Source organism: Coregonus clupeaformis, unplaced genomic scaffold (assembly GCF_020615455.1).
Source record: "Coregonus clupeaformis isolate EN_2021a unplaced genomic scaffold, ASM2061545v1 scaf1484, whole genome shotgun sequence".
Classification (NCBI taxonomy): Eukaryota; Metazoa; Chordata; class Actinopteri; order Salmoniformes; family Salmonidae; genus Coregonus; species Coregonus clupeaformis.
This window is the reverse complement of record NW_025534938.1, coordinates 95,001-120,398: the sequence shown is the minus strand read 5'-3', so window position 1 is coordinate 120,398 and position 25,398 is coordinate 95,001. Positions and strand designations below refer to the sequence as shown.

The 25,398-nt window shown below is 44.2% G+C and overlaps 1 protein-coding gene across 1 annotated transcript in view; it reads right to left on the bottom strand.

The window, feature by feature from the left end:
• Nucleotides 1-2,342: 2,342 nt before the first annotated feature.
• Nucleotides 2,343-25,398, bottom strand: part of LOC123487135 (thyrotropin-releasing hormone-degrading ectoenzyme-like) — a gene marked incomplete at its 3' end in the record, with an annotated part of 61,128 nt that continues 38,072 nt past the window's right edge. The window contains exons 3-4 of the mRNA XM_045218292.1: nucleotides 15,792-15,892; nucleotides 2,343-2,461 (exon numbers count right to left, since the gene is read on the bottom strand). Of these exons, the coding sequence (XP_045074227.1) occupies nucleotides 2,343-2,461; nucleotides 15,792-15,892 (220 nt within the window). The remainder of the gene's footprint in view (nucleotides 2,462-15,791; nucleotides 15,893-25,398) is intronic.

The window sequence follows — 25,398 nt, the reverse complement described above, 5'->3', positions numbered from 1 at the left end:
GCCTTCAGGTTGCTCTCTCGGCCAAAGCTCTACCAGGACTTGACTGTGTTTAACTGTAGGGAGCTAAAGGCCTGACTACCAGGACTTGACTGTGTTTAACTGTAGGGAGCTAAAGGCCTGACTACCAGGACTTGACTGTGTTTAACTGTAGGGAGCTAAAGGCCTGACTATCAGGACTTGACTGTGTTTAACTGTAGGGAGCTAAAGGCCAGACTACCAGGACTTGACTGTGTTTAACTGTATGGGGCTAAAGGCCTGACTATCAGGACTTGACTGTGTTTAACTGTAGGGAGCTAAAGGCCAGACTACCAGGACTTGACTGTGTTGACCTGTAGGGGGCTAAAGGCCTGAATATCAGGACTTGACTGTGTTGACCTGTAGGGGGCTAAAGGCCTGACTGTCAGGACTTGACTGTGTTTAACTGTAGGGAGCTAAAGGCCTGACTATCAGGACTTGACTGTGTTTAACTGTAGGGAGCTAAAGGCCTGACTATCAGGCCTTGACTGTGTTTAACTGTAGAGAGCTAAAGGCCTGACTATCAGGACTTGACTGTGTTTAACTGTAGGAAGCTAAAGGCCTGACTATCAGGACTTGACTGTGTTGACCTGTAGGGGGCTAAAGGCCTGACTGTCAGGACTTGACTGTGTTTAAATGTAGGGAGCTAAAGGCCAGACTACCAGGACTTGACTGTGTTTAACTGTAGGCAGGTAAAGGCCTGACTATCAGGACTTGACTGTGTTTAACTGTAGAGAGCTAAAGGCCTGACTATCAGGACTTGACTGTGTTTTAACTGTAGGAAGCTAAGGCCTGACTATCAGGACTTGACTGTGTTGACCTGTAGGGGGCTAAAGGCCAGACTACCAGGACTTGACTGTGTTTAACTGTAGGCAAAGGCCTGACTACCAGGACTTGACTGTGTTTAACTGTATGGGGCTAAAGGCCTGACTATCAGGACTTGACTGTGTTTAACTGTAGGGAGCTAAAGGCCTGACTATCAGGACTTGACTGTGTTTAACTGTAGGGAGCTAAAGGCCTGACTATCAGGACTTGACTGTGTTTAACTGTAGGAAGCTAAAGGCCTGACTATCAGGACTTGACTGTGTTGACCTGTAGGGGGCTAAAGGCCAGACTACCAGGACTTGACTGTGTTTAACTGTAGGCAGGTAAAGGCCTGACTATCAGGACTTGACTGTGTTTAACTGTAGAGAGCTAAAGGCCTGACTATCAGGACTTGACTGTGTTTAACTGTAGGAAGCTAAAGGCCTGACTATCAGGACTTGACTGTGTTGACCTGTAGGGGGCTAAAGGCCAGACTACCAGGACTTGACTGTGTTTAACTGTAGGCAGGTAAAGGCCTGACTACCAGGACTTGACTGTGTTTAACTGTATGGGGCTAAAGGCCTGACTATCAGGACTTGACTGTGTTTAACTGTAGGGAGCTAAAGGCCTGACTATCAGGACTTGACTGTGTTTAACTGTAGGGAGCTAAAGGCCTGACTATCAGGACTTGACTGTGTTTAACTGTAGGAAGCTAAAGGCCTGACTATCAGGACTTGACTGTGTTTAACTGTAGGAAGCTAAAGGCCTGACTCTGCTTAATGGCAGTCTTACCGTAGCAGAGCAGCAGGGAGGAGATTTCATCTGGTGTACTGGAAGGATGGGGTTTTGCTGGGACTGGGCTGGGGGTTTGACTGGTGAGAGGGAGGTACCTAAGCCCACATTGAAAGATGCCATCTGATGAATTGGACTGGACTTTATCTCCTTGTGGTAGAGAGACTACCTGTTCTATAATGGTTTGGCTTCAAACACGCTGGTGCTCGGCTTTCAAAGTGCTCCTCGTATAACCTTGCAGGGCGGGATATAATGAATTCTAGAAAGGATTACCGTTACCCTTGCTTTATTAAGGACCATTCTACAGTGAATAAACTCTCAAATAGAACGGAGGGCTGGGCCAAAGTGGTCGAGGCACCAAGCCACTCAGGGGCCTGGTGGTAGAGAGAAAAGTGCATCCCAAATCCCTATGGGCCCTGGTCAAAAGCAGTGCACTAAATAGGGAATAGGGTGTCATTTGGGACGCATGCAAAGTGTCCTCCAAAGACAACTGGAGGTGACAGGAAATTTAATATTAGCGTTAGCTAACACAGCTGAGACAGAGCCAACCCTTGTTCACCTCACAGTGTGTGTCCCAAATTGCACCCTATTCCCTCCATAGTGTACTACGTTTGTCCTCAAAAGTAGTGCACTATATAGGGATTAGGGTGCCTTTTTGGGATGCAACCCAGTGTATCCAGGGAGTCCTCCATAGTGTTTATATATCCCCAACACGGAGAGATGACACACACGCCAGCGTGGGCGGTGGTTATGGTGAATAACTTCCATGATGAAGGGTGCGGCGGCCGGGGGCTGGGGGCTGGTGCTGGTGCCAAGACTGGCGCTGGTGGAGAGGGTGACCTTGACGGAGCTACAGACCGTGACACAGCACGGGGACCACCACTGAGAGTGTGTGTGCGCAGGCCAGCGAGCGTGCATGTGGTTGTGTGTGTGTGTGTGTCTGCCAGCTCAGTAGTGTCACCACAACACTGGCAGACAGATAACTAACAGACTGACTCTATAGTCTCCATTGAGCTCCACAACACTGGCAGACAGATAACTAACAGACTGACTCTATAGTCTCCATTGAGCTCCACAACACTGGCAGACAGATAACTAACAGACTGACTCTATAGTCTCCATTGAGCTCCACAACACTGGCAGACAGATAACTAACAGACTGACTCTATAGTCTCCATTGAGCTCCACAACACTGGCAGACAGATAACTAACAGACTGACTCTCATAGTCTCCATTGAGCTCCACAACACTGGCAGACAGATAACTAACAGACTGACTCTATAGTCTCCATTGAGCTCCACAACACTGGCAGACAGATAACTAACAGACTGACTCTATAGTCTCCATTGAGCTCCACAACACTGGCAGACAGATAACTAACAGACTGACTCTATAGTCTCCATTGAGCTCCACAACACTGGCAGACAGATAACTAACAGACTGACTCTATAGTCTCCATTGAGCTCCACAACACTGGCAGACAGATAACTAACAGACTGACTCTATAGTCTCCATTGAGCTCCACAACACTGGCAGACAGATAACTAACAGACTGACTCTATAGTCTCCATTGAGCTCCACAACACTGGCAGACAGATAACTAACAGACTGACTCTATAGTCTCCATTGAGCTCCACAACACTGGCAGACAGATAACCAACAGACTGACTCTATAGTCTCCATTGGGCTCCACAACACTGGCAGACAGATAACTAACAGACTGACTCTATAGTCTCCATTGAGCTCCACAACACTGGCAGACAGATAAATAACAGACTCCATTGAGCTCCACAACACTGGCAGACAGATAACTAACAGACTGACTCTATAGTCTCCATTGAGCTCCACAACACTGGCAGACAGATAACTAACAGACTGACTCTATAGTCTCCATTGAGCTCCACAACACTGGCAGACAGATAACTAACAGACTGACTCTATAGTCTCCATTGAGCTCCACAACACTGGCAGACAGATAACTAACAGACTGACTCTATGGTCTCCATTGAGCTCCACAACACTGGCAGACAGATAACTAACAGACTGACTCTATAGTCTCCATTGAGCTCCACAACACTGGCAGACAGATAACTAACAGACTGACTCTATGGTCTCCATTGAGCTCCACAACACTGGCAGACAGATAACTAACAGACTGACTCTATAGTCTCCATTGAGCTCCACAACACTGGCAGACAGATAACTAACAGACTCCATTGAGCTCAGAGCTACTGTCTTATCTGTAGTGTTGGACAACCCAGCAACGTCTCGGGTCCTACTGTGTACTAAAACATTTATTATGTTGTATTAATGTTGTATGAGGTTTACCAAGAAACATGCTACTAAATCAATCATTTCTGAATGTAGTGGGTCGATATTAAAACTTCATAAGCAATGGATAGAGGCATCATTTCCTTTTTTTGGATGACATTCAACACTTTCTATTTTGATCTGACACACTTGGCTCTGACATATCTATGAGTCATCACAGACAGATGAATACACCTCTTCAACATGAGTCACTTGGAGACACTGATATGACAAACCATAGACAAACAATCTAATGGCAAAAAAATCATTCCATTGGTTGATTTAGGGATATAATCTCATCCTCAAAAAAAAACTCTAACAGACTATCATGTGATCCCCCACAGGCCTGGCAGACGAGGGCTGCATTCATTAGGCACTAAACTGAAGATAATGGAATGAAACAAGGAGGGTCCAATAAGAAACTATCATCTCCTCCTCTCCTCCTCTCCTCCTCTCCTCTCCTCTCCTCTCCTCTCCTCTCCTCTCCTCTCCTCTCCCTCTCCCTCTCCCTCTCCTCTCCTCTCCTCTCCTCTCCTCTCCTCTCCTCTCTCTCCTCTCCCTCTCCCTCTCCCTCTCCTCTCCTCTCCTCTCCTCTCCCCCTCCCCTCCCTCCCTCCCTCCCTCTCCTCTCCTCTCCTCTCCTCTCCTCTCCTCTCCTCTCCTCTCCCTCTCCTCTCCTCTCCTCTCCTCTCCCCTCTCCTCTCCTCTCCTCTCCTCTCCCTCCTCCTCTCCTCTCCTCTCCTCTCCTCCTCTCCCTCTCTCTCCTCTCCACTCCTCCTCTCCTCTCCTACAGTATATCTCCATGACAGCTGATGAATGATACCATTGGATTGATTTCCTCCTCTATTCTCCTTACTCCATCCTCTCCTCCTCCCTCCTTTTCTCTCCTCCTCCTTCCGTCTCTGTCATCCTGTCTTGGATGCTCTGGCCTCGCCACCTCGTCAACCCCATCCCTTCAGAGAGGATATAGTAGACGTGGCAGGCAGAGGCGTCATGCCCATAGGGGGCGCAGGGGCACATGCCAGGGGCACGTGCCCCCTCAGAATTGTCCTGTTTCATTTTTCAGTTTTGTTGTTGTTTCCCTGTAATACTACTAGCCACCTAGCAATTTTATGAAGTTGGTTTTAGCTAGCCCAGATAGGTTCCCTATCTCCCAACCTCATATCTAGCTACCAAGAAGCCATTTCAGGCTATCAATCAAGTTATAGTAGCTAGCTTGTCTAACTATCTTAGCTGGCATGCCTGCTGGCAAGGTTGGTAGACTTTAGAAAAGCAAGCAATAACTAAATGTACTGAATAAGACTCATTTTCCTTTCAATCTTGTACCCAGATTTGAGCAGAGATGCAGAGAAGCATATTTAACTTCTTTAATAAAGGACCATCAGTCAGGAGGATACAGACAGCTCAAGAGGCATGCAGAAAAAGAGACATATTTTTTTACATGGAATTAAGCATAATGATTATGGCTCTAGATTGAAGGAAAAAAAGCTGTTTCAGGAGTTTGAAAAGTTCTCAAATTTACGGTCGGGGCCTAGCCCTCGTACTTTGTGCCCCCTGGCATGTCACAGTCACTTCAATGTCATCAATCTCTCTTTTCTTCCCTCTCTCTCTCTCTCTCTCTCTCTCTTCTCTCTTTCTTCCCTCTCTCTTCTTCTCTCTCTCTCTCTCTCTCTCTCGCTCTCTTCTTCTCTCTCTCTCTCTCTCTCTCTCTGTCTGTGTCTGTCTCCCTCTCTCTTTCTTCTCTCTCTCTCTCTCTCTCTCTCTCTCTCTCTCTCTCTCTCTCTCTCTCTCTCTTCTCTCTCTCTCTCGCTCTCTTTCTCCTCTCTCTTCCTCTCTCTCTCTCTCTCCCCTCTCTTCTCTCTCTCTCCCTCTCTCTCTCTCTCTCTCTCTCTCTCTCTCTCTCTCTCTCTCGCTGTCTGTGTCTCTCTCCCCTCTCTTTCTTCCCTCTCTCTCTCTCTCTCTCTCTCTCTCTCTCTCTCTCTCTCTTTCCTCTCTTCTCTCTCTCTCTCTCTCTCCTCTCTCTCTTCTCTCTCTTCTCTCTCTCTCCCTCTCTCTCCCCTCTTTCTTCTCTCTCTTCTCTCTCTCTCTCTCGCTGTCTGTGTCTGTCTCCCTCTCTGTCTCCCTCTCTCTTTCTCTCTCCTATATCTCGGCTCTCTCCTTCTCCCTCAAGCTCGCTCTCTCTATCTCTCTCCCTCTCTCTCACCCTCTCTTCTCACTCTCTCTCTTCTTTCTCTCGCCCTCTCTCTCTCTCTTGCCCTCTCCCTCTCTACTCTCTCTCTCTCTCTCTCTTCTCTAAACCTCTAACTGTGGATCGATACAGGAAGACAAATCTGTTGTATGGTGAAACATGGTAAACCCCTCTCTGATTCAGTGTTTCCGATGACATGAAACCCTGTCTGACTCCTCATAAACCTTTCAGTTGGATACAGAGTCACTTATCTGACTCAAATCAAATGTTACTTGCCACATGCGCCGAATAAAACCGTGCAGACCTTACCGTGAAATGCTTACAAGCCCCTTAACCAACAATGCAGAGGAAGAAAATAAAATAGTAACACAATAAAATAACAATAACGAGGCTATATACAGGAAGTACTGTACGGAGTCAATGTACTGGGTACAGGTTAGTCGAGGTAATTGAGGTAATATGTACATGTAGGTAGGGGTAAAGTGACTATGCGTAGATAATAAACAGCGAGTAGCAGCAGTGTAAAAAAGGGGGTCAATGCAAATAGTCCAGGTAGCCATTTGATTAACTGTTCAGCAGTCTTATGGCTTGGGGGTAGAAGCTGTAATGCCTTGGGGGTAGAAGCTGTAATGCCTTGGGGGTAGAAGCTGTAATGCCTTGGGGGTAGAAGCTGTAATGCCTTGGGGGTAGAAGCTGTAATGCCTTGGGGGTAGAAGCTGTAATGCCTTGGGGGTAGAAGCTGTCAATGGCTTGGGGGTAGAAGCTGTAATGGCTTGGGTGTAGAAGCTGTAATGGCTTGGGGGTAGAAGCTGTAATGGCTTGGGGGTAGAAGCTGTAATGCCTTGGGGGTAGAAGCTGTAATGGCTTGGGGGTAGAAGCTGTAATGGCTTGGGGGTAGAAGCTGTAATGGCTTGGGGGTAGAAGCTGTAATGCCTTGGGGGTAGAAGCTGTAATGCCTTGGGGGTAGAAGCTGTAATGACTTGGGGGTAGAAGCTGTAATGCCTTGGGGGTAAAGCTGTAATGGCTTGGGGGTAGAAGCTGTAATGGCTTGGGGGTAGAAGCTGTAATGGCTTGGGGGTAGAAGCTGTAATGGCTTTGGGGTAGAAGCTGTAATGGCTTGGGGGTAGAAGCTGTAATGGCTTGGGGGTAGAAGCTGTAATGGCTAGGGGGTAGAAGCTGTAATGCCTTGGGGGTAGAAGCTGTAATGCCTTGGGGGTAGAAGCTGTAATGCCTTGGGGGTAGAAGCTGTAATGGCTTGGGGGTAGAAGCTGTAATGGCTTGGGGGTAGAAGCTGTAATGCCTTGGGGGTAGAAGCTGTAATGGCTTGGGGGTAGAAGCTGTAATGGCTTGGGGGTAGAAGCTGTAATGCCTTGGGGGTAGAAGCTGTAATGCCTTGGGGTAGAAGCTGTAATGGCTTGGGGTAGAAGCTGTAATGCCTTGGGGGTAGAAGCTGTAATGCCTTGGGGGTAGAAGCTGTAATGCCTTGGGGGTAGAAGCTGTAATGGCTTGGGGGTAGAAGCTGTGGTAGAAACATATTTTATTTTATTAATTGTACTTTCTACCTTTTTTCGCCCCAATTTCGTGGATATCAAATTGGTAGTTACAGTCTTGTCCCATTGCTGCAGCTCCCTCACGGACTCGGGAGAGCGAAGGTCTAGATTAATGCATCCTCCGAAACACGACCCTGCCAAGCCGCACTGCTTCTTGACTCACTGCTCGCTTAACCCGGAAGCCAGCCGCAACAATGTGTCGGAGAAACACTGTACAACTGGCGACCGTGTCAGCGTGAATGCGCCCCGCCTGCCACAAGGAGTCGCTAGAGCGCGATGGGACAAGGACATCCCGGCCGGCCAAACCCTCCCTAACCCGGATGACGCTGGGGGCAGTGTGCGTCGCCTCATGGGTCTCCCCGGTCGCGGCCGGCTGCGACACAGCCCGGGATCGAACCCGGGTCTGTAGTGACGCCTGTAGCACTGCAATGCAGTGCCTTAGACCGCTGCGCTTCACTCGGGAGGCCCAATTGGTCAGGAGCAAATAAAACAGACGCCATCCCCTCCAGCGCCATTATAGTGAGACTTTGTTAAGCTTGTCAGCTATGATGAAGTTACTTCGGTGACAAAGCTCTTCCTTGTCATCTTGCTCAAAACATATCGGTGAATTATGTACATTGTCATTGCAGAAAGGTCTACACCAATAACATGCTTGAATCCAAGACAAAGTACATTATACAGATGCTGGTGAACAGTGTGTGTAGTGGAGCGTTAATGCACATAAACGCCGTTTACCCACCTTTTTTATTTTTTGGTGAGCATTTACCCACCTTTGCGGATAAAATGCATCGAAAGTATAGGAAGTGCTACTTTACTCACGGTGATCAGCGTTTTTAACCACTACTCCACTACTCCACTGGTGAAAAGGTTCTGCCTCTGAACATTAGAGAATGAGAGAGGGGAGATAGTTATAAAGAGATGAGTTGATTCAAGCCTTTCTCTAATCCACAACACATCATTGATTTCATTATACAGTAACACCCCTTAAGCCACACACACTCTAAAATGGTACTACTGGTAGGTAGCACTTTAGAGTGAACAAAGACAGAGAGAGAGAGAGAGAGAGAGAGAGAGAGAGAGTGAGAGAGAGAGAGAGAGAGAGGTGAAAGAGAGAGAGAGAGAGAGAGAGAGAGTGTAAAAGAGAGAGAGAGAGAGAGAGAGAGAGAGAGAGAGAGAGAGAGAGAGAGAGAGAGAGAGAGAGAGACCCCAGAGGAAATGATAAAGATACTCCACTAACAGACTGGCAGCTCCACAGCAGGGGAGAACACAGTAGAAAACTCCCTTTGAGACTCCCCCTCTCTTCTTTATCTCTCTTCCTCCCTCCCGCCTTCCATTTCCCCCCTCATTCTCCGTTCCTCTGACAGTGAAAGCGAAGCCAGTAGTTAGCCTTAGTGCAGTTTCAGTGGTTAAGTGGTTGCTTACCAAAATGCCACCCTATTCCCTACATAGTGCACTACTTTTGACCAGAGCCCATAGGGCTACGTAGGGAATAGGGCGCCATTTGGGACACAGACTCAGCTCTGCTCTGTCACTCTGAGGAGATGGCAGTGGTGATTAACTTGCTCTAATTGGAGCTTACTTAAGGATTGGAGGGGCTGAACAATGGCCCGCTGTGATGGACAAAGACAGATCCACTTTATGGCGTCGTTTCTCAAAACGCAAGACGACGACTCGTTATGCAAGAACAAACCCACTCACATGGCCCTCTCCCCTCTCTCCTCTCGCTCTCTCAATTCAATTCAAAGGGCTTTATTGGCATGGGAAACATGTGTTTACATTGCCAAAGCAAGTGAAATAAACAATAAACAAATGTGAGACACAAAATAACATCAACAAAAAGCTATTCGAATTTAACAGCAAATATTGCACTTAAAAAGGTTTTAAAAAGTATATCTCTCATTCTCTCTCTCTCTCTTCTCTTCTCTCCCTCTCTCGCTGGTGCCACATGCCAATGTGATGTGATGCCAAGAGCGGTAAATGACAGAAAATAAATGAATTGAATTCAATGCTGGAAAAACTGAATGACAAGTAAATATGAGGTTGAGAAAGGTAGAAAGAAACTGGAGAGGGAAAACTATTTGGAGAGCACTGTAGGAACTATCTTCCTTTACCATTGTAGGAACTATCTTCCTTTAGAATTGTAGGAACTATCTTCCTTTAGCATTGTAGGAAATATCTTCCTTTAGCATTATAGAAACTATCGTACTTAGCATTGTAGGAACTATCTTCCTTTACCATTGTAGGAACTATCTTCCTTTAGCATTATAGGAACTATCTTCCTTTCCAATGGTAGGACCTATCTTCCTTTACCATTGTAGGAACTATCTTCCTTTAACATTGTAGGAACTATCTTCCTTTAGAATTGTAGGAACTATCTTCCTTTACCATTGTAGGAACTATCTTCCTTTAGCATTGTAGGAACTATCTTTCATTTACCATTGTATGAACTATCTTCAGTTAGAATTGTAGGAACTATCTTCCATTTACCATTGTATGAACTATCTTCATTTAGAATTGTAGGAACTATCTTCCTTTACCATTGTAGGAACTATCTTCCTTTAGCATTGTAGGAAATATTTTCCTTTAGCATTATAGAAACTATCGTACTTAGCATTGTAGGAACTATCTTCCTTTACCATTGTAGGAAATATCTTCCTTTACCATTGTAGGAACTATCTTCCTTTACCATTGTAGGAAATATCTTCCTTTACCATTGTAGGAACTATCTTCCTTTACCATTGTAGGAACTATCTTCATTTACCATTGTAGGAACTATCTTCCTTTACCATTGTAGGAACTATCTTCCTTTAGAATTGTAGGAAATATCTTCCTTTAGAATGGTAGGAACTATCTTCCTTTAGCATTATAGGAACTATCTTCCTTTAGAATGGTAGGAACTATCTTCCTTTAGAATGGTAGGAACTATCTTCCTTTAGCAAAGTATTGTGCTGAGTAGAACAATGTAATTGCTAATAGTCCACACTGACTCAATGCCATTTCAATGGAACTATTTGTCATTATTAGTTCACAACGACACAATGCCCTTTCAGTGGAACTATCTGTCATTATTAGTTCACACTGACACAATGCCATTTCAATTGAACTATCTGTCATTATTAGTTCATTGTCTGTCCCTCTATTAAGTCTTTCTCTTATGGTTCATAAAAGGAAATCCACTTTAAATGTCTTTCTCTTATGGTTTATAAAGGAAATCCATTTTAAAAGTCTTTATCTTATGGTTTATAAAGGAAATCCACTTTAAAAGTATTTATCTTATGGTTTATGAAGGAAATCCACTTTAAAAGTATTTATCTTATGGTTTATAAAGGAAATCCACTTTAAAAGTCTTTCTCTTATGGTTTATAAAGGAAATCCACTGCACGTACGAGGCCTGCTTCAGTAGGAGCGTCGGAGAAAAAAATGACCTTCAAATATTATCGTTATTGTTCAAAAGGCAACAAAACAGATAGATTGGTCTATGTGAACAGTCTAAAATCCAAATCAGTTAGAAATAAAAACCGGAACCATCCTCGTGCTCCTCTCGAGTTTTCCAAGACGCTGTGTCGTACGCGTGGTAGCGTGCTGCTACGGTGCTGTGTGCTACAGGCAGGCCGTCTTTCCATGTGATTGAATCCTATACGGTTGCATTCAACAGAGCGTCAGTACGGCAGGCAGTATGAATCAGTGCTGTATGGCCCTAGCTGTTAGGTCCTGGGGGCCTCCAACTGCTGTCTCTACACAGCACCCAGATGGTGCCTTTATATAACCAACAACACGCATTATATCTAGGACATGTCTTCACCGAGGCCTCGCTTCACAACGGAACCATGACGCGATGAGGCAGATCTGACAGGGCGCTCTGATCCCTGTGTAGTGCACTACTTTTGAGCAGAGTTGTCTCTCAAATGGCTCTCTCCCCTACGTAGTGCACTAGATGGGGAATAAGGGTGCAATTTCAGATGAAGCAATCCTGAATTGCCAGAGAGGAGACACAGAGTACACTAACTTTTAATGTCATTACATTTTCTCCCTCACCCAACGAGACCTAATATAGTGTAGCGAATTCGGGGGGGGGGAGGGGTATCCCCGACCAGGACTCGAACCCCGGTCCAGCGACTGCCAAGCCAACACCTTACATTACCAGAGGTCGCTAGGTGTTGGGTTAAGGTTGCTGCATTACCCCCCCTTCCTTCGGGAGAGAGCCTGTCCCCACTCTTCTCTATTGCAAGTCCCTCACGTGGACACACCTCTCTGACAGCGTGAATTCTTCGGGGCATGGATTCTACAAGGTGTCGGAAACGTTCCACAGGGATGTTGGTCCATGCTGACGTGATGGCATCAAGCAGTTACTGCAGATTGGACGGCGGTACATTCATGCTGCCAACAGCCCGTTCCATCTCATCCCAAAGATGCTCTATTGGGTTTGGTCAGCAACAATGTTCAGATACACCGTGGCGTTCAATCGTTGCTCAACTGGTATCAAGGGACCTAACGTGTGCCAGGAAAACATTCCCCACAACAGCTGCTTCTTCTTGTTTTTGGCTGATAGGAGTGGAACCCAGTGTGGTCGCCTGCTGCAATAGCCCATCTGTGACAAACGATCGGCGCAGTTGTGCGCTTTCGAGATGCCGTTCTGCACACCACTGTTGTACTGCGCCGTTATATATGTTTGTGGCCCGCCTGTTAGCTTGCACCATTCTTGCCATCCTCCTTTGACCTCTCTCATCAACGAGCTGTTTTCACCACAGTACTGCCGCTGACTGGATGGTTTTTTGTTGGACACTGTAGTGCATCAAAAGCCGAGGAGAACGGCCGTTTCGAGATACTGGATCAGGCGCGCCTGGCACCGACGATCATACCGTCTCTTAGGTCACTCGTTTTGCTCATTCTAACATCTAATCAAACAGTAACTGAATGCCTCGATGCCTGTCTGCCCGCTTTATATAGCAAGCCACGGCCATGTGACTCACTGTCTGTAGGCGCGATCAATGTTCATGAACAGAGTGGTGTACCAAATAAACTGTCAGTGTACAAGCCTTAGTTTTATTAACAGACTACAACGTAACATATGAACTGGCATGACGGTTTCTCCCATGGGTCGCCAAAGGTCAAGGCCACGCCTCCAACTAGCCACACCTCCAGATTATCTAATAGGCTAGGTTGTTTACTTAGAGAAGAACAATAGGTGAGGTCACTAGATTAGATAGATAGATAGATAGATAGATAGATAGACAGACGGACGGACGGACGGACGGACGGACGGACGGACGGACGGACAGACAGACAGACAGACAGACAGACAGACAGACAGACAGACAGACAGACGGATTAAACCTCCTCCTTCTAGCTCCTACAAGTCTATACAGTACAAGTCAAACTCTTCAAACACCTCTGAAGGTGACTACATGAAACCATATTTAATCAGCACTATATTACATTCCTACATATGACACTGTATTAGTAGGGAGAAAAAGGCAAACAAAAGGAAAACATATGAATTCTAATTGGCCTCGTGAGATGAGCATATGACAACAACCATATTTGTAGAGCTCATCTCAGCAGCCACAGAGAGACAAAAAGATTGCTTCCTAAAATGCAGCTATGACACCATGACAAGTACTTTACCCATGCTCCTTTTCCATAACCGTACAACAACAACAACAACAGCAACAACAGCAACAACAACAAAGGAACCACCAGGAGCTCTGTCTCCTAATATACGCTATAGACAGACAGAGACTGATGCCTGTGTGTTAAAGTACACTACATTCTGAGACCCTGAAGCAGTTGGGTTAGTTCTCCAGTGAGCCCCGTGGAGCCTTGCCTTGCCATCCAACATGACGCCATGCTGCCACAGCTAGCAGATGGAGCCTAGCGCCGTCGGGAGGGAGGGAGGGAGGGAGGGAGGGAGGGCATTTAAGAGCACACACAAGTGGGGAGAGAGCTGGCGGGAGGTGGTGACAGGGAAAGGGAAAGGAGACAGGGAACGAGGGAGAGAGGGAGAGAGGGAGAGAGGGAGGGGTGAAAAGGATGGAGAGAAAGAGAGAGAGAGGACGAGGGAAGGAGAGTGGGAGAGAGAGAGAGAGAGAGAGAGAGAGAGAGTGTCAGGGAGGGAGAGAGGGAGTATGTTGGGGAAGATTGATGGGAATATTTAAATGAATACGCCAAACTGACAGAAACCCAATGGAGCGAGACACAGACAGAGTAGACTTCTGATGTCAGGCTGCACTCTGTGACTGCTGCACACACACACACACACACACACACACACACACACACACACACACAGAGAGAGAGACGCACACACACATACACACAAATGGACCTACACACGCACAAATCGCCATACACACATCAGCTACAGAGAAATCCCAACCGATGACTCCAACAATCTAACAGCCCTAGAATGAACATTACACTATTGAATTCTGGCAATCACAGAGTGGAAAAGACTAAACTGTCTTTAAATGGGCTACCATTCTGCACAGGGTAACGCACCCATAGAATAAACTGTCTTTAAATGGACTACCATTCTGCTCTGGGTAACGCAGCCATAGAATAAACTGTCTTTAAATGGGCTACCATTCTGCACAGGGTAACGCAGCCATAGACTAAACTGTCTTTAAATGGGCTACCATTCTGCACAGGGTAACGCAGCCATAGACTAAACTGTCTTTAAATGGGCTACCATTCTGCACAGGGTAATGCAGCCATAGAATAAACTGTCTTTAAATGGACTACCATTCTGCACAGGGTAACGCAGCCATAGAATAAACTGTCTTTAAATGGGCTACCATTCTGCACAGGGTAACGCAGCCATAGACTAAACTGTCTTTAAATGGGCTACCATTCTGCACAGGGTAACGCAGCCATAGAATAAACTGTCTTTAAATGGACTACCATTCTGCACAGGGTAACGAGCCATAGAATAAACTGTCTTTAAATGGGCTACCATTCTGCACAGGGTAACGCAGCCATAGACTAAACTGTCTTTAAATGGGCTACCATTCTGCACAGGGTAACGCAGCCATAGAATAAACTGTCTTTAAATGGGCTACCATTCTGCACAGGGTAACGAGCCATAGAATAAACTGTCTTTAAATGGGCTATCATTCTGCACAGGGTAACGCAGCCATAGACTAAACTGTCTTTAAATGGGCTACCATTCTGCACAGGGTAACGCAGCCATAGAATAAACTGTCTTTAAATGGGCTACCATTCTGCACAGGGTAACGCAGCCATAGAATAAACTGTCTTTAAATGGGCTACCATTCTGCACAGGGTAACGCAGCCATAGATTAAACTGTCTTTAAATGGGCTACCATTCTGCACAGGGTAACGCAGCCATAGAATAAACTGTCTTTAAATGGGCTACCATTCTGCACAGGGTAACGCACCCATAGATTAAACTGTCTTTAAAAGGGCTACCATTCTGCACAGGGTAACGCAGCCATAGAATAAACTGTCTTTAAATGGGCTACCATTCTGCACAGGGTAACGCAGCCATAGAATAAACTGTCTTTAAATGGGCTACCATTCTGCACAGGGTAACGCAGCCATAGAATAAACTGTCTTTAAATTGGCTACCATTCTGCACAGGGTAACGCAGCCATAGAATAAACTGTCTTTAAATGGGCTACCATTCTGCACAGGGAACGAGCCATAGAATAAACTGTCTTTAAATGGGCTACCATTCTGCACAGGGTAACGCAGCCATAGAATAAACTGTCTTTAAATTGGCTACCATTCTGCACAGGGTAACGCAGCCATAGAATAAACTGTCTTTAAATGGGCTACCATTCTGCACAGGGTAACGCAGCCATAGACTAAACTGTCTTTAAAAGGGCTACCATTCTGCACAGGGTAACGCAGCCATAGAATAAACTGTCTTTAAAAGGGCTACCATTCTGCACAGGGTAACGTAGCCATAGCAACACAGAATAGCCTTCCACATCTAGGATTCCCCTGCTCAGAAAATCAGGAAATCCTCTCACTATCGACAACAAGCCTTGCTGTGCGTGTGTGTGTGCCTTGCAGACAAGCATTATTCCGACCACGCAGTACAGAACAGAACAGTTGAGTTAGCCCCGGGGTCCCACGTGTCTCACCTAATTTGGGCAGGGAGTATTTGACTTTGAAGTAATCCTCATAGAACTGGAGGAGTCTCTTTGTGATGTGGAGCGCGTAGTCCCCGCTCCGCTCTGGATGGCGTTGGGCCTGGCATACAGCCGGATCTGGAGAAAGGAGGGAGGAGGGAGGGAGGACAAAAGAGAAGAGAAAACATAGACTGAGAGGATGTGAAGAAGTGGGGAAATGAAGCACCGGCTCAGTTCTGTCCTTCCATTGCTCTCCCTTTGGTCCACAGTGTTTCATTAGTGTATTAGTTCTCATGCCGCCTCACAGGGAATACTCTGTTAAAGGTCTGCCGCCATTATTTAGAAGTGGCGGCAGTCACTGTTTGGAAGTCAGTTGATTTGAAGCCGCTGTGCTTGTCTCTGGAGCATGCGGCAATTGAATGCTATGGCATTAGTGTCTGTGTGTGTGTGTGTGTGTGTGTGTGTGTGTGTGTGTGTGTGTGTATGTGTGCGTGCGTGCGTGTGTTTGTGCGTGAGTGCGTGCGTGCGTGCGTGGGTGTGTGTCTGTGTAAGGGTTTCGAACAAGCCTTTCAGTTAAAAAGTTCATCTTGACTCTTCAATAGGCCTGTAGGAACCACGGTCATGGCAGGTAGCCTAGCGGTTAAGAGCGTTGGGACAGTAACCGAACCGTTGCTGGTTCAAATCCCCATGGAGGCTCTAAGTAGTTCTACGTTGATGTTAATATCGTGGGAGGTTCTAAGTAGTTCTATGTTAATGTTATGGAGGCTCTAAGTAGTTCTATGATGATGTTAATGTCATGAAGGTTCTAAGTAGTTCTATGTTAATGTCATGGAGGCTCTAAGTAGTTCTATGTTGATGTCATGGAGGCTCTAAGTAGTTCTATGTTGATGTCATGGAGGCTCTAAGTAGTTCTATGATGATGTCATGGAGGCTCTAAGTAGTTATATGTTGATGTTAATGTCATGGAGGCTCTAAGTAGTTCTACGTTGATGTTAATATCGTGGAGGTTCTAAGTAGTTCTATGTTAATGTTATGGAGGCTCTAAGTAGTTCTATGATGATGTTAATGTCATGAAGGTTCTAAGTAGTTCTATGTTAATGTCATGGAGGCTCTAAGTAGTTCTATGTTAATGTCATGGAGGCTCTAAGTAGTTCTATGTTAATGTCATGGAGGCTCTAAGTAGTTCTATGTTAATGTCATGGAGGCTCTAAGTAGTTCTATGTTAATGTCATGAAGGTTCTAAGTAGTTCTATGTTAATGTCATGGAGGCTCTAAGTAGTTCTATGTTGATGTCATGGAGGCTCTAAGTAGTTCTATGATGATGTCATGGAGGCTCTAAGTAGTTCTATGATGATGTTAATGTCATGGAGGCTCCAAGTAGTTCTATGTTAATGTCATGGAGGCTCTAAGAAGTTCTATGTTAATGTCATGGAGGCTCTAAGTAGTTCTATGATGATGTTAATGTCATGGAGGATCTAAGTAGTTCTATGTTAATGTCATGGAGGCTCTAAGTAGTTCTATGTTAATGTCATGGAGGCTCTAAGTAGTTATATGTTGATGTTAATGTCATGGAGGCTCTAAGTAGTTCTATGATGATGTTAATGTCATGGAGGCTCTAAGTAGTTATATGTTGATGTTAATGTCATGGAGGCTCCTAAGTAGTTCTATGATGATGTTAATGTCATGGAGGCTCTAAGTAGTTCTATGTTAATGTCATGGAGGCTCTGAAGAGTTCTATGTTAATGTCATGGAGGCTCTAAGTAGTTCTATGTTAATGTCATGGAGGCTCTAAGTAGTTCTATGTTGATGTTAATGTCATGGAGACTCTAAGTAGTTCTATGTTAATGTCATGGAGGCTCTAAGTAGTTCTATGTTGATGTCATGGAGGCTCTAAGTAGTTCTATGTTAATGTCATGGAGGCTCTAAGTAGTTCTATGTTGATGTCATGGAGGCTCTAAGTAGTTCTATGTTAATGTCATGGAGGCTCTAAGTAGTTCTATGATGATGTTAATGTCATGGAGGCTCTAAGTAGTTCTATGTTAATGTCATGGAGGCTCTAAGTAGTTCTATGTTAATGTCATAGAGGCTCTAAGTAGTTCTATGATGATGTTAATGTCATGGAGGCTCTCACGTAGTTCTATGTTAATGTCATGGAGGCTCCTAAGTAGTTCTATGTTAATGTCATGGAGGCTCTAAGTAGTTCTATGTAACAGGAGGCTCTAGTAGTTCTATGTACATGGAGGCTCCAAGTAGTTCTATGTTGATGTTATGTCATGGAGGCTCTAAGTAGTTCTATGATGATGTTAATGTCATGGAGACTCTAAGTAGTTCTATGATGATGTTAATGTTAAATCACATGTTAATGTCATCATAGAACTACTTAGAGCCTCCATGACATCATCATATAACTACTTAGAGCCTCCATGACATTAACATAATCATAGAACTACTTAGAGCCTCCATGACATCATCATATAACTACTTAGAGCCTCCATGACATTAACATAATCATTGAACTACTTAGAGCCTCCGTGACATCATCATAGAACTACTTAGAGTCTCCATGACATTAACATCATCATAGAACTACTTAGAGCCTCCATGACATTAACATCATCAGATAACTACTTAGAGCCTCCATGACATTAACATCATCATATAACTACTTAGAGCCTTCATGACATCAACATACAACTACTTAGAGCCTCTATGACATGAACATATAACTACTTAGAGCCTCCATGACATTAACATAGAACTACTTAGAGCCTCTATGACATTAACATCATCATAGAACTATTTAGAGCCTCCATGACATTAACATATAACTACTTGGAGCCTCCATGACATCAACATAGAACTACTTAGAGCCTCCATGACATTAACGTCAACATAGAACTACTTAGAGCATCCATGACATTAACATAGAACTACTTAAAGCCTCCATGACATTAACATAGAACTACTTAGAGCCTCCATGACATTAACATAGAACTACTTAGAGCCTCCATGACATTAACATAGAACTACTTAGAGCCTCCATGACATTAACATAGAACTACTTAGAGCCTCCATGACATTAACATAGAACTACTAGAGTCTCCATTACATTAACATCATCATAGAACTACTTAGAGCCTCCATGACATTAACATAGAACTACTTAGAGCCTCCATGACATTAACATAGAACTACTTAGAGCCTCCATGACATTAACATAGAACTACTTAGAGCCTCCATGACATTAACATAGAACTACTTAGAACCTCCATGACATTAACATCATCATAGAACTACTTAGAGCCTCCATGACATTAACATCATCATAGAACTACTTAGAGCCTCCATGACATTAACATAGAACTACTTAGAGCCTCCATGACATTAACATAGAACTACTTAGAGCCTCCATGACATTAACATAGAACTACTTAGAGCCTCCATGACATTAACATAGAACTACTTAGAACCTCCATGACATTAACATCAACATAGAACTACTTAGAGCCTCCATGACATTAACGTCAACATAGAACTACTTAGAGCCTCCATGACATTAACATAGAACTACTCAGAGCCTCCATGACATTAACATAGAACTACTTAGAGCCTCCATGACATTAACATCATCATAGAACTACTTAGAGCCTCCATGACATTAACATAGAACTACTTAGAGCCTCCATGACATTAACATAGAACTACTTAGAGCCTCCATGACATCATCATAGAACTACTTAGAGCCTCCATGACATCATCATAGAACTACTTAGAGCCTCCATGACATTAACGTCAACATAGAACCATATAACTATATTTTGTTCCTGGATGTCGACAGGGAGAGCGAGGGAGGGTATAGAATAGCAAGGTGTCGCTTTGTTTGAAATGTATTTCCTGTGGTAAGAGTGATCACTACTCTCAGTGTCGCGGTGAGAACGGGCTGATGCATGGTGCTGTCGATGTGGACATCTATCCACACGAGCACACGCATGCAAACACACACATACACACACACACCCCCACCACCACACACACCTTACACACACCATACACACACACACACACACACATTGAATGGATGGTTGTACTAGCCTACACTATGGTGAGAGAGAGAGTCACATTGCTAGAGGGGAAAACAGCCTGAATGTGAAGCACACACGCTGAGTAATGGGGTGTGTTTCTCTTATATGGTAAACAGGAGGAAATTCCATCAATTCTTGCCACTGCAGCAAACAGGTGCATGTATTATAGAGTACAGTACTAACCATCACACCACCCACTGGGCTGAGTGGTCATAACATGTATTATAGAGTACAGTACTAACCATCACACCACCCACTGGGCTGAGTGATTATACCATGTATTATAGAGTACAGTACTGACCATCACACCACCCACTGGGCTGAGTGGTCATAACATGTATTATAGAGTACAGTACTGACCATCACACCACCCACTGGACTGAGTGATTATACCATGTATTATAGAGTACAGTACTAACCATCACACCACCCACTGGGCTGAGTGATTTTACCATGTATTATAGAGTACAGTACTAACCATCACACCACCCACTGGGCTGAGTGATCATAACATGTATTATAGAGTACAGTACTAACCATCACACCACCCACTGGGCTGAGTGATCATAACATGTATTATAGAGTACAGTACTGACCATCACACCACCCACTGGGCTGAGTGATTATAACATGTATTATAGAGTACAGTACTAACCATCACACCACCCACTGGGCTGAGTGATCATAACATGTATTATAGAGTACAGTACTAACCATCACACCACCCACTGGGCTGAGTGATTTTACCATGTATTATAGAGTACAGTACTGACCATCACACCACCCACTGGGCTGAGTGGTCATAACATGTATTATAGAGTACAGTACTAACCATCACACCACCCACTGGGCTGAGTGATCATAACATGTATTATAGAGTACAGTACTGACCATCACACCACCCACTGGGCTGAGTGATTATAACATGTATTATAGAGTACAGTACTGACCATCACACCACTCACTGGGCTGAGTGATTATAACATTATTATAGAGTACAGTACTGACCATCACACCACTCACTGGGCTGAGTGATTATAACATGTATTATAGAGTACAGTACTGACCATCACACCACCCACTGGGCTGAGTGATTATACCATGTATTATAGAGTACAGTACTGACCATCACACCACCCACTAGGCTGAGTGATTATAACATGTATTATAGAGTACAGTACTGACCATCACACCACTCACTGGGCTGAGTGATTATAACATGTATTATAGAGTACAGTACTGACCATCACACCACTCACTGGGCTGAGTGATTATAACATGTATTATAGAGTACAGTACTGACCATCACACCACCTCACTGGGCTGAGTGATTATAACATGTATTATAGAGTACAGTACTGACCATCACACACCACTCACTGGGCTGAGTGATTATAACATGTATTATAGAGTACAGTACTGACCATCACACCACCCACTGGGCTGAGTGATTATACCATGTATTATAGAGTACAGTACTAACCATCACACCACCCACTGGGCTGAGTGATTATAACATGTATTATAGAGTACAGTACTGACCATCACACCACCCACTGGACTGAGTGATTATACCATGTATTATAGAGTACAGTACTGACCATCACACCACTCACTGGACTGAGTGATTATACCATGTATTATAGAGTACAGTACTGACCATCACACCACTCACTGGGCTGAGTGATTATAACATGTATTATAGAGTACAGTACTAACCATCACACCACTCACTGGGCTGAGTGATTATAACATGTATTATAGAGTACAGTACTGACCATCACACCACCCACTGGGCTGAGTGATTATAACATGTATTATAGAGTACAGTACTGACCATCACACCACTCACTGGGCTGAGTGATTATAACATGTATTATAGAGTACAGTACTGACCATCACACCACCCACTGGGCTGAGTGATTATACCATGTATTATAGAGTACAGTACTGACCATCACACCACCCACTGGGCTGAGTGATTTTACCATGTATTATAGAGTACAGTACTGACCATCACACCACCCACTGGACTGAGTGATTATACCATGTATTATAGAGTACAGTACTGACCATCACACCACCCACTGGGCTGAGTGATTTTACCATGTATTATAGAGTACAGTACTGACCATCACACCACCCACTGGGCTGAGTGATCATAACATGTATTATAGAGTACAGTACTAACCATCACACCACCCACTGGGCAGAGTGATTTTACCATGTATTATAGAGTACAGTACTGACCATCACACCACCCACTGGGCTGAGTGATCATAACATGTATTATAGAGTACAGTACTAACCATCACACCACCCACTGGGCTGAGTGATCATACCATGTATTATAGAGTACAGTACTAACCATCACACCACCCACTGGGCTGAGTGGTCATAACATGTATTATAGAGTACAGTACTGACCATCACACCACCCACTGGGCTGAGTGATTTTACCATGTATTATAGAGTACAGTACTGACCATCACACCACCCACTGGGCTGAGTGATTTTACCATGTATTATAGAGTACAGTACTGACCATCACACCACCCACTGGGCTGAGTGATTTTACCATGTATTATAGAGTACAGTACTAACCATCACACCACCCACTGGGCTGAGTGATTATACCATGTATTATAGAGTACAGTACTAACCATCACACCACCCACTGGGCTGAGTGATTATACCATGTATTATAGAGTACAGTACTAACCATCACACCACCAACTGGGCTGAGTGATTATACCATGTATTATAGAGTACAGTACTAACCATCACACCACCAACTGGGCTGAGTGATTATACCATGTATTATAGAGTACAGTACTGACCATCACACCACCCACTGGGCTGAGTGATTATACCATGTATTATAGAGTACAGTACTAACCATCACACCACCCACTGGGCTGAGTGATCATAACATGTATTATAGAGTACAGTACTGACCATCACACCACCCACTGGGCTGAGTGATTATACCATGTATTATAGAGTACAGTACTGACCATCACACCACCCACTGGGCTGAGTGATCATACCATGTATTATAGAGTACAGTACTGACCATCACACCACCGACTGGGCTGAGTGATCATACCATGTATTATAGAGTACAGTACTGACCATCACACCACCAACTGGGCTGAGTGATTATACCATGTATTATAGAGTACAGTACTGACCATCACACCACCCACTGGGCTGAGTGATTTTACCATAGGCTCAGTTGTGTCCCAAATGGCACCCTATGCCTTATATAGTGCACTACTTTTGATCAGGGTCCATAGGGCTCATATAGTGCACTATGTCGGGAATAGGGTGCCATTTGGGACGCAGACATAATGACGTGAAAATGAGTTAAAGTACGACAGCTCATCATCATCATCATCATCATCACGCTAGTGGAAGATTGATCCTATAGGACATTATACGGACGGTATTCTATGGAGATAATGATCCATGTTCTAAGATTCCATCACTTCTTAACCAAGCTGGACAAAGAGGGGAAATAGTGTTACAGTTTTTTACAATCACTTTGGCACTAATTTCAGAACCTTGACGTCATTTTTCAAAACTCTAGACACAAAACTCAAAACCAATGATCAAAATGCAAATTTTTCAAAACTCGAACACTTTTTTCAATTGCTTGGATACAATACACATAAAACTAAGATCATTTGTTCATGTAACAAAAATCACCTGTTCAATATGACACAACTTAACATCAAAGTACTACTATTTCAAAAGGCAATTCACATATTACATTTCAGATGTCTATTCATTTCATTACAATTATCCAACTATCAATTGATATAACTGCTCAAAATGATAAGTAACTGTTGCATTACTCTTAATGCATAGTTGTATGGAAACAGACAAACAATATTCCATGTTTAGATCATGAAAGTTTCAAGATAACGAGATTCATTGTCACCAATTAGCGTGGAGCATGAACATATTAGACTACATTATCTATGGATGTAATATTTCATCATCATTCTTTATCAGACACCGTTTCTATGGTCCCATGTACCACCTTTTCAGACTATTTACAGTATTGACAGTACTGCACTGTATGGATGCAGGCCCTTGTAATTGCTTGTCCAATTCTGCCAACTTGTTACTGATGATTGAGTTCACATTATGGAACGAGTATATAAAGAATTGATTGGGATCCACTTGCAACAATATAGCAATACGTACTGTAACATGGAGCCGGCAGGTGATCCAGGTCAAAATAGAGGTCAAGCAGTGGTGGGAGGAAGACAAGGAAGACGTGTTGGTCAAAGGAATGGCAGGGGACAAGCACCCCTTCTGAGAGGTGGTCGTGGGCCTCGTTTGAGAGGTGTGGGGGAACGTGTGGTCCTCTGTAGCTCAATTGGTAGAGCATGGCGCTTGTAACGCCAAGGTAGTGGGTTCGATCCCCGGGACCACCCATACGTAAAAATGTATGCGCACATGACTGTAAGTCGCTGGATAAAAGCGTCTGCTAAATGGCATATTATTATTATTAGGCCACGGACCAAGGCCACGGACCAAGACAGCGGCAGCAACAGCAAAGAGTGTCCAATGAAATCCAAGCAAGCATGGTTTCCAGGCCCATGCACAATTTACCACCCTGTATTTACCCCCCATACTCTCCTTTCCTTAACCCGTTTGAGGAATTTTTCTCCACATGGAGATGGAAGGTTTATGATAGGCGCCCCCATGAACAAGTCACTTTTCTCCAGGCCATGGATGACACATGCAATGACATCACGGCAGACCAGTGTCGGGCCTGGATTCGCCATGCCCGAAGGTTTTCCAAGATGTTTGGCTAATGAAAACATCCATTGTGATGTAGATGAGAACCTGTGGCCAAATCCACAAGACAGAGTTGATGAAAATGTAGAAGTACAGTAATCACTCCTATGTTTTGCTTTTTACAGTACAAGCAAGCAAGTTGAGGAACACTGCATTTGATGTTTTAGAGTACTGTATCGTTTTTCATCAACATATTTCAGATTTTGTTCAATGATTCCACTGTGTCTGTAGTATTCTCTCTACTACAGCAGTACTTTTTACAGGGATGTATTTACATGTAGTACCATAATGAAACATGTATCACCTATTTTGTACTACAATATTTAATGATTGTACGAACAATGACACAGTGAAACTATCGGTTGCTTGTGTGTGGGTGATCTAAATTAATGTTTCATTGGTATTTCACAATAAATTTGTTTTTTGAACCAATGATTGTGCAAGTGCAAGATTTCTTTAAAGATATGAATGCACAATGCAATGTTTTGAACATTGGACAGCCTGTGTTACAAGTGATGACCGTTTTGAGTTTTGTGTCTAGAGTTTTGAAAAATGACGTCAAGGTTCTGAAATTAGTGCCAAAGTGATTGTAAAAAACTGTAAGGTCACTAGACAGCCCTACTGCTGAGGTGTGTGTGTGTGTGTCTGTGTGTGTGTGTGTCTGTGTGTGTTCGTGTTTGTGTGTGTGTGTGTCTGTGTGTGTGTGTAGTAATGTGTGTGTGTGTCTGTGTGTGTGTGTGTGTCTGT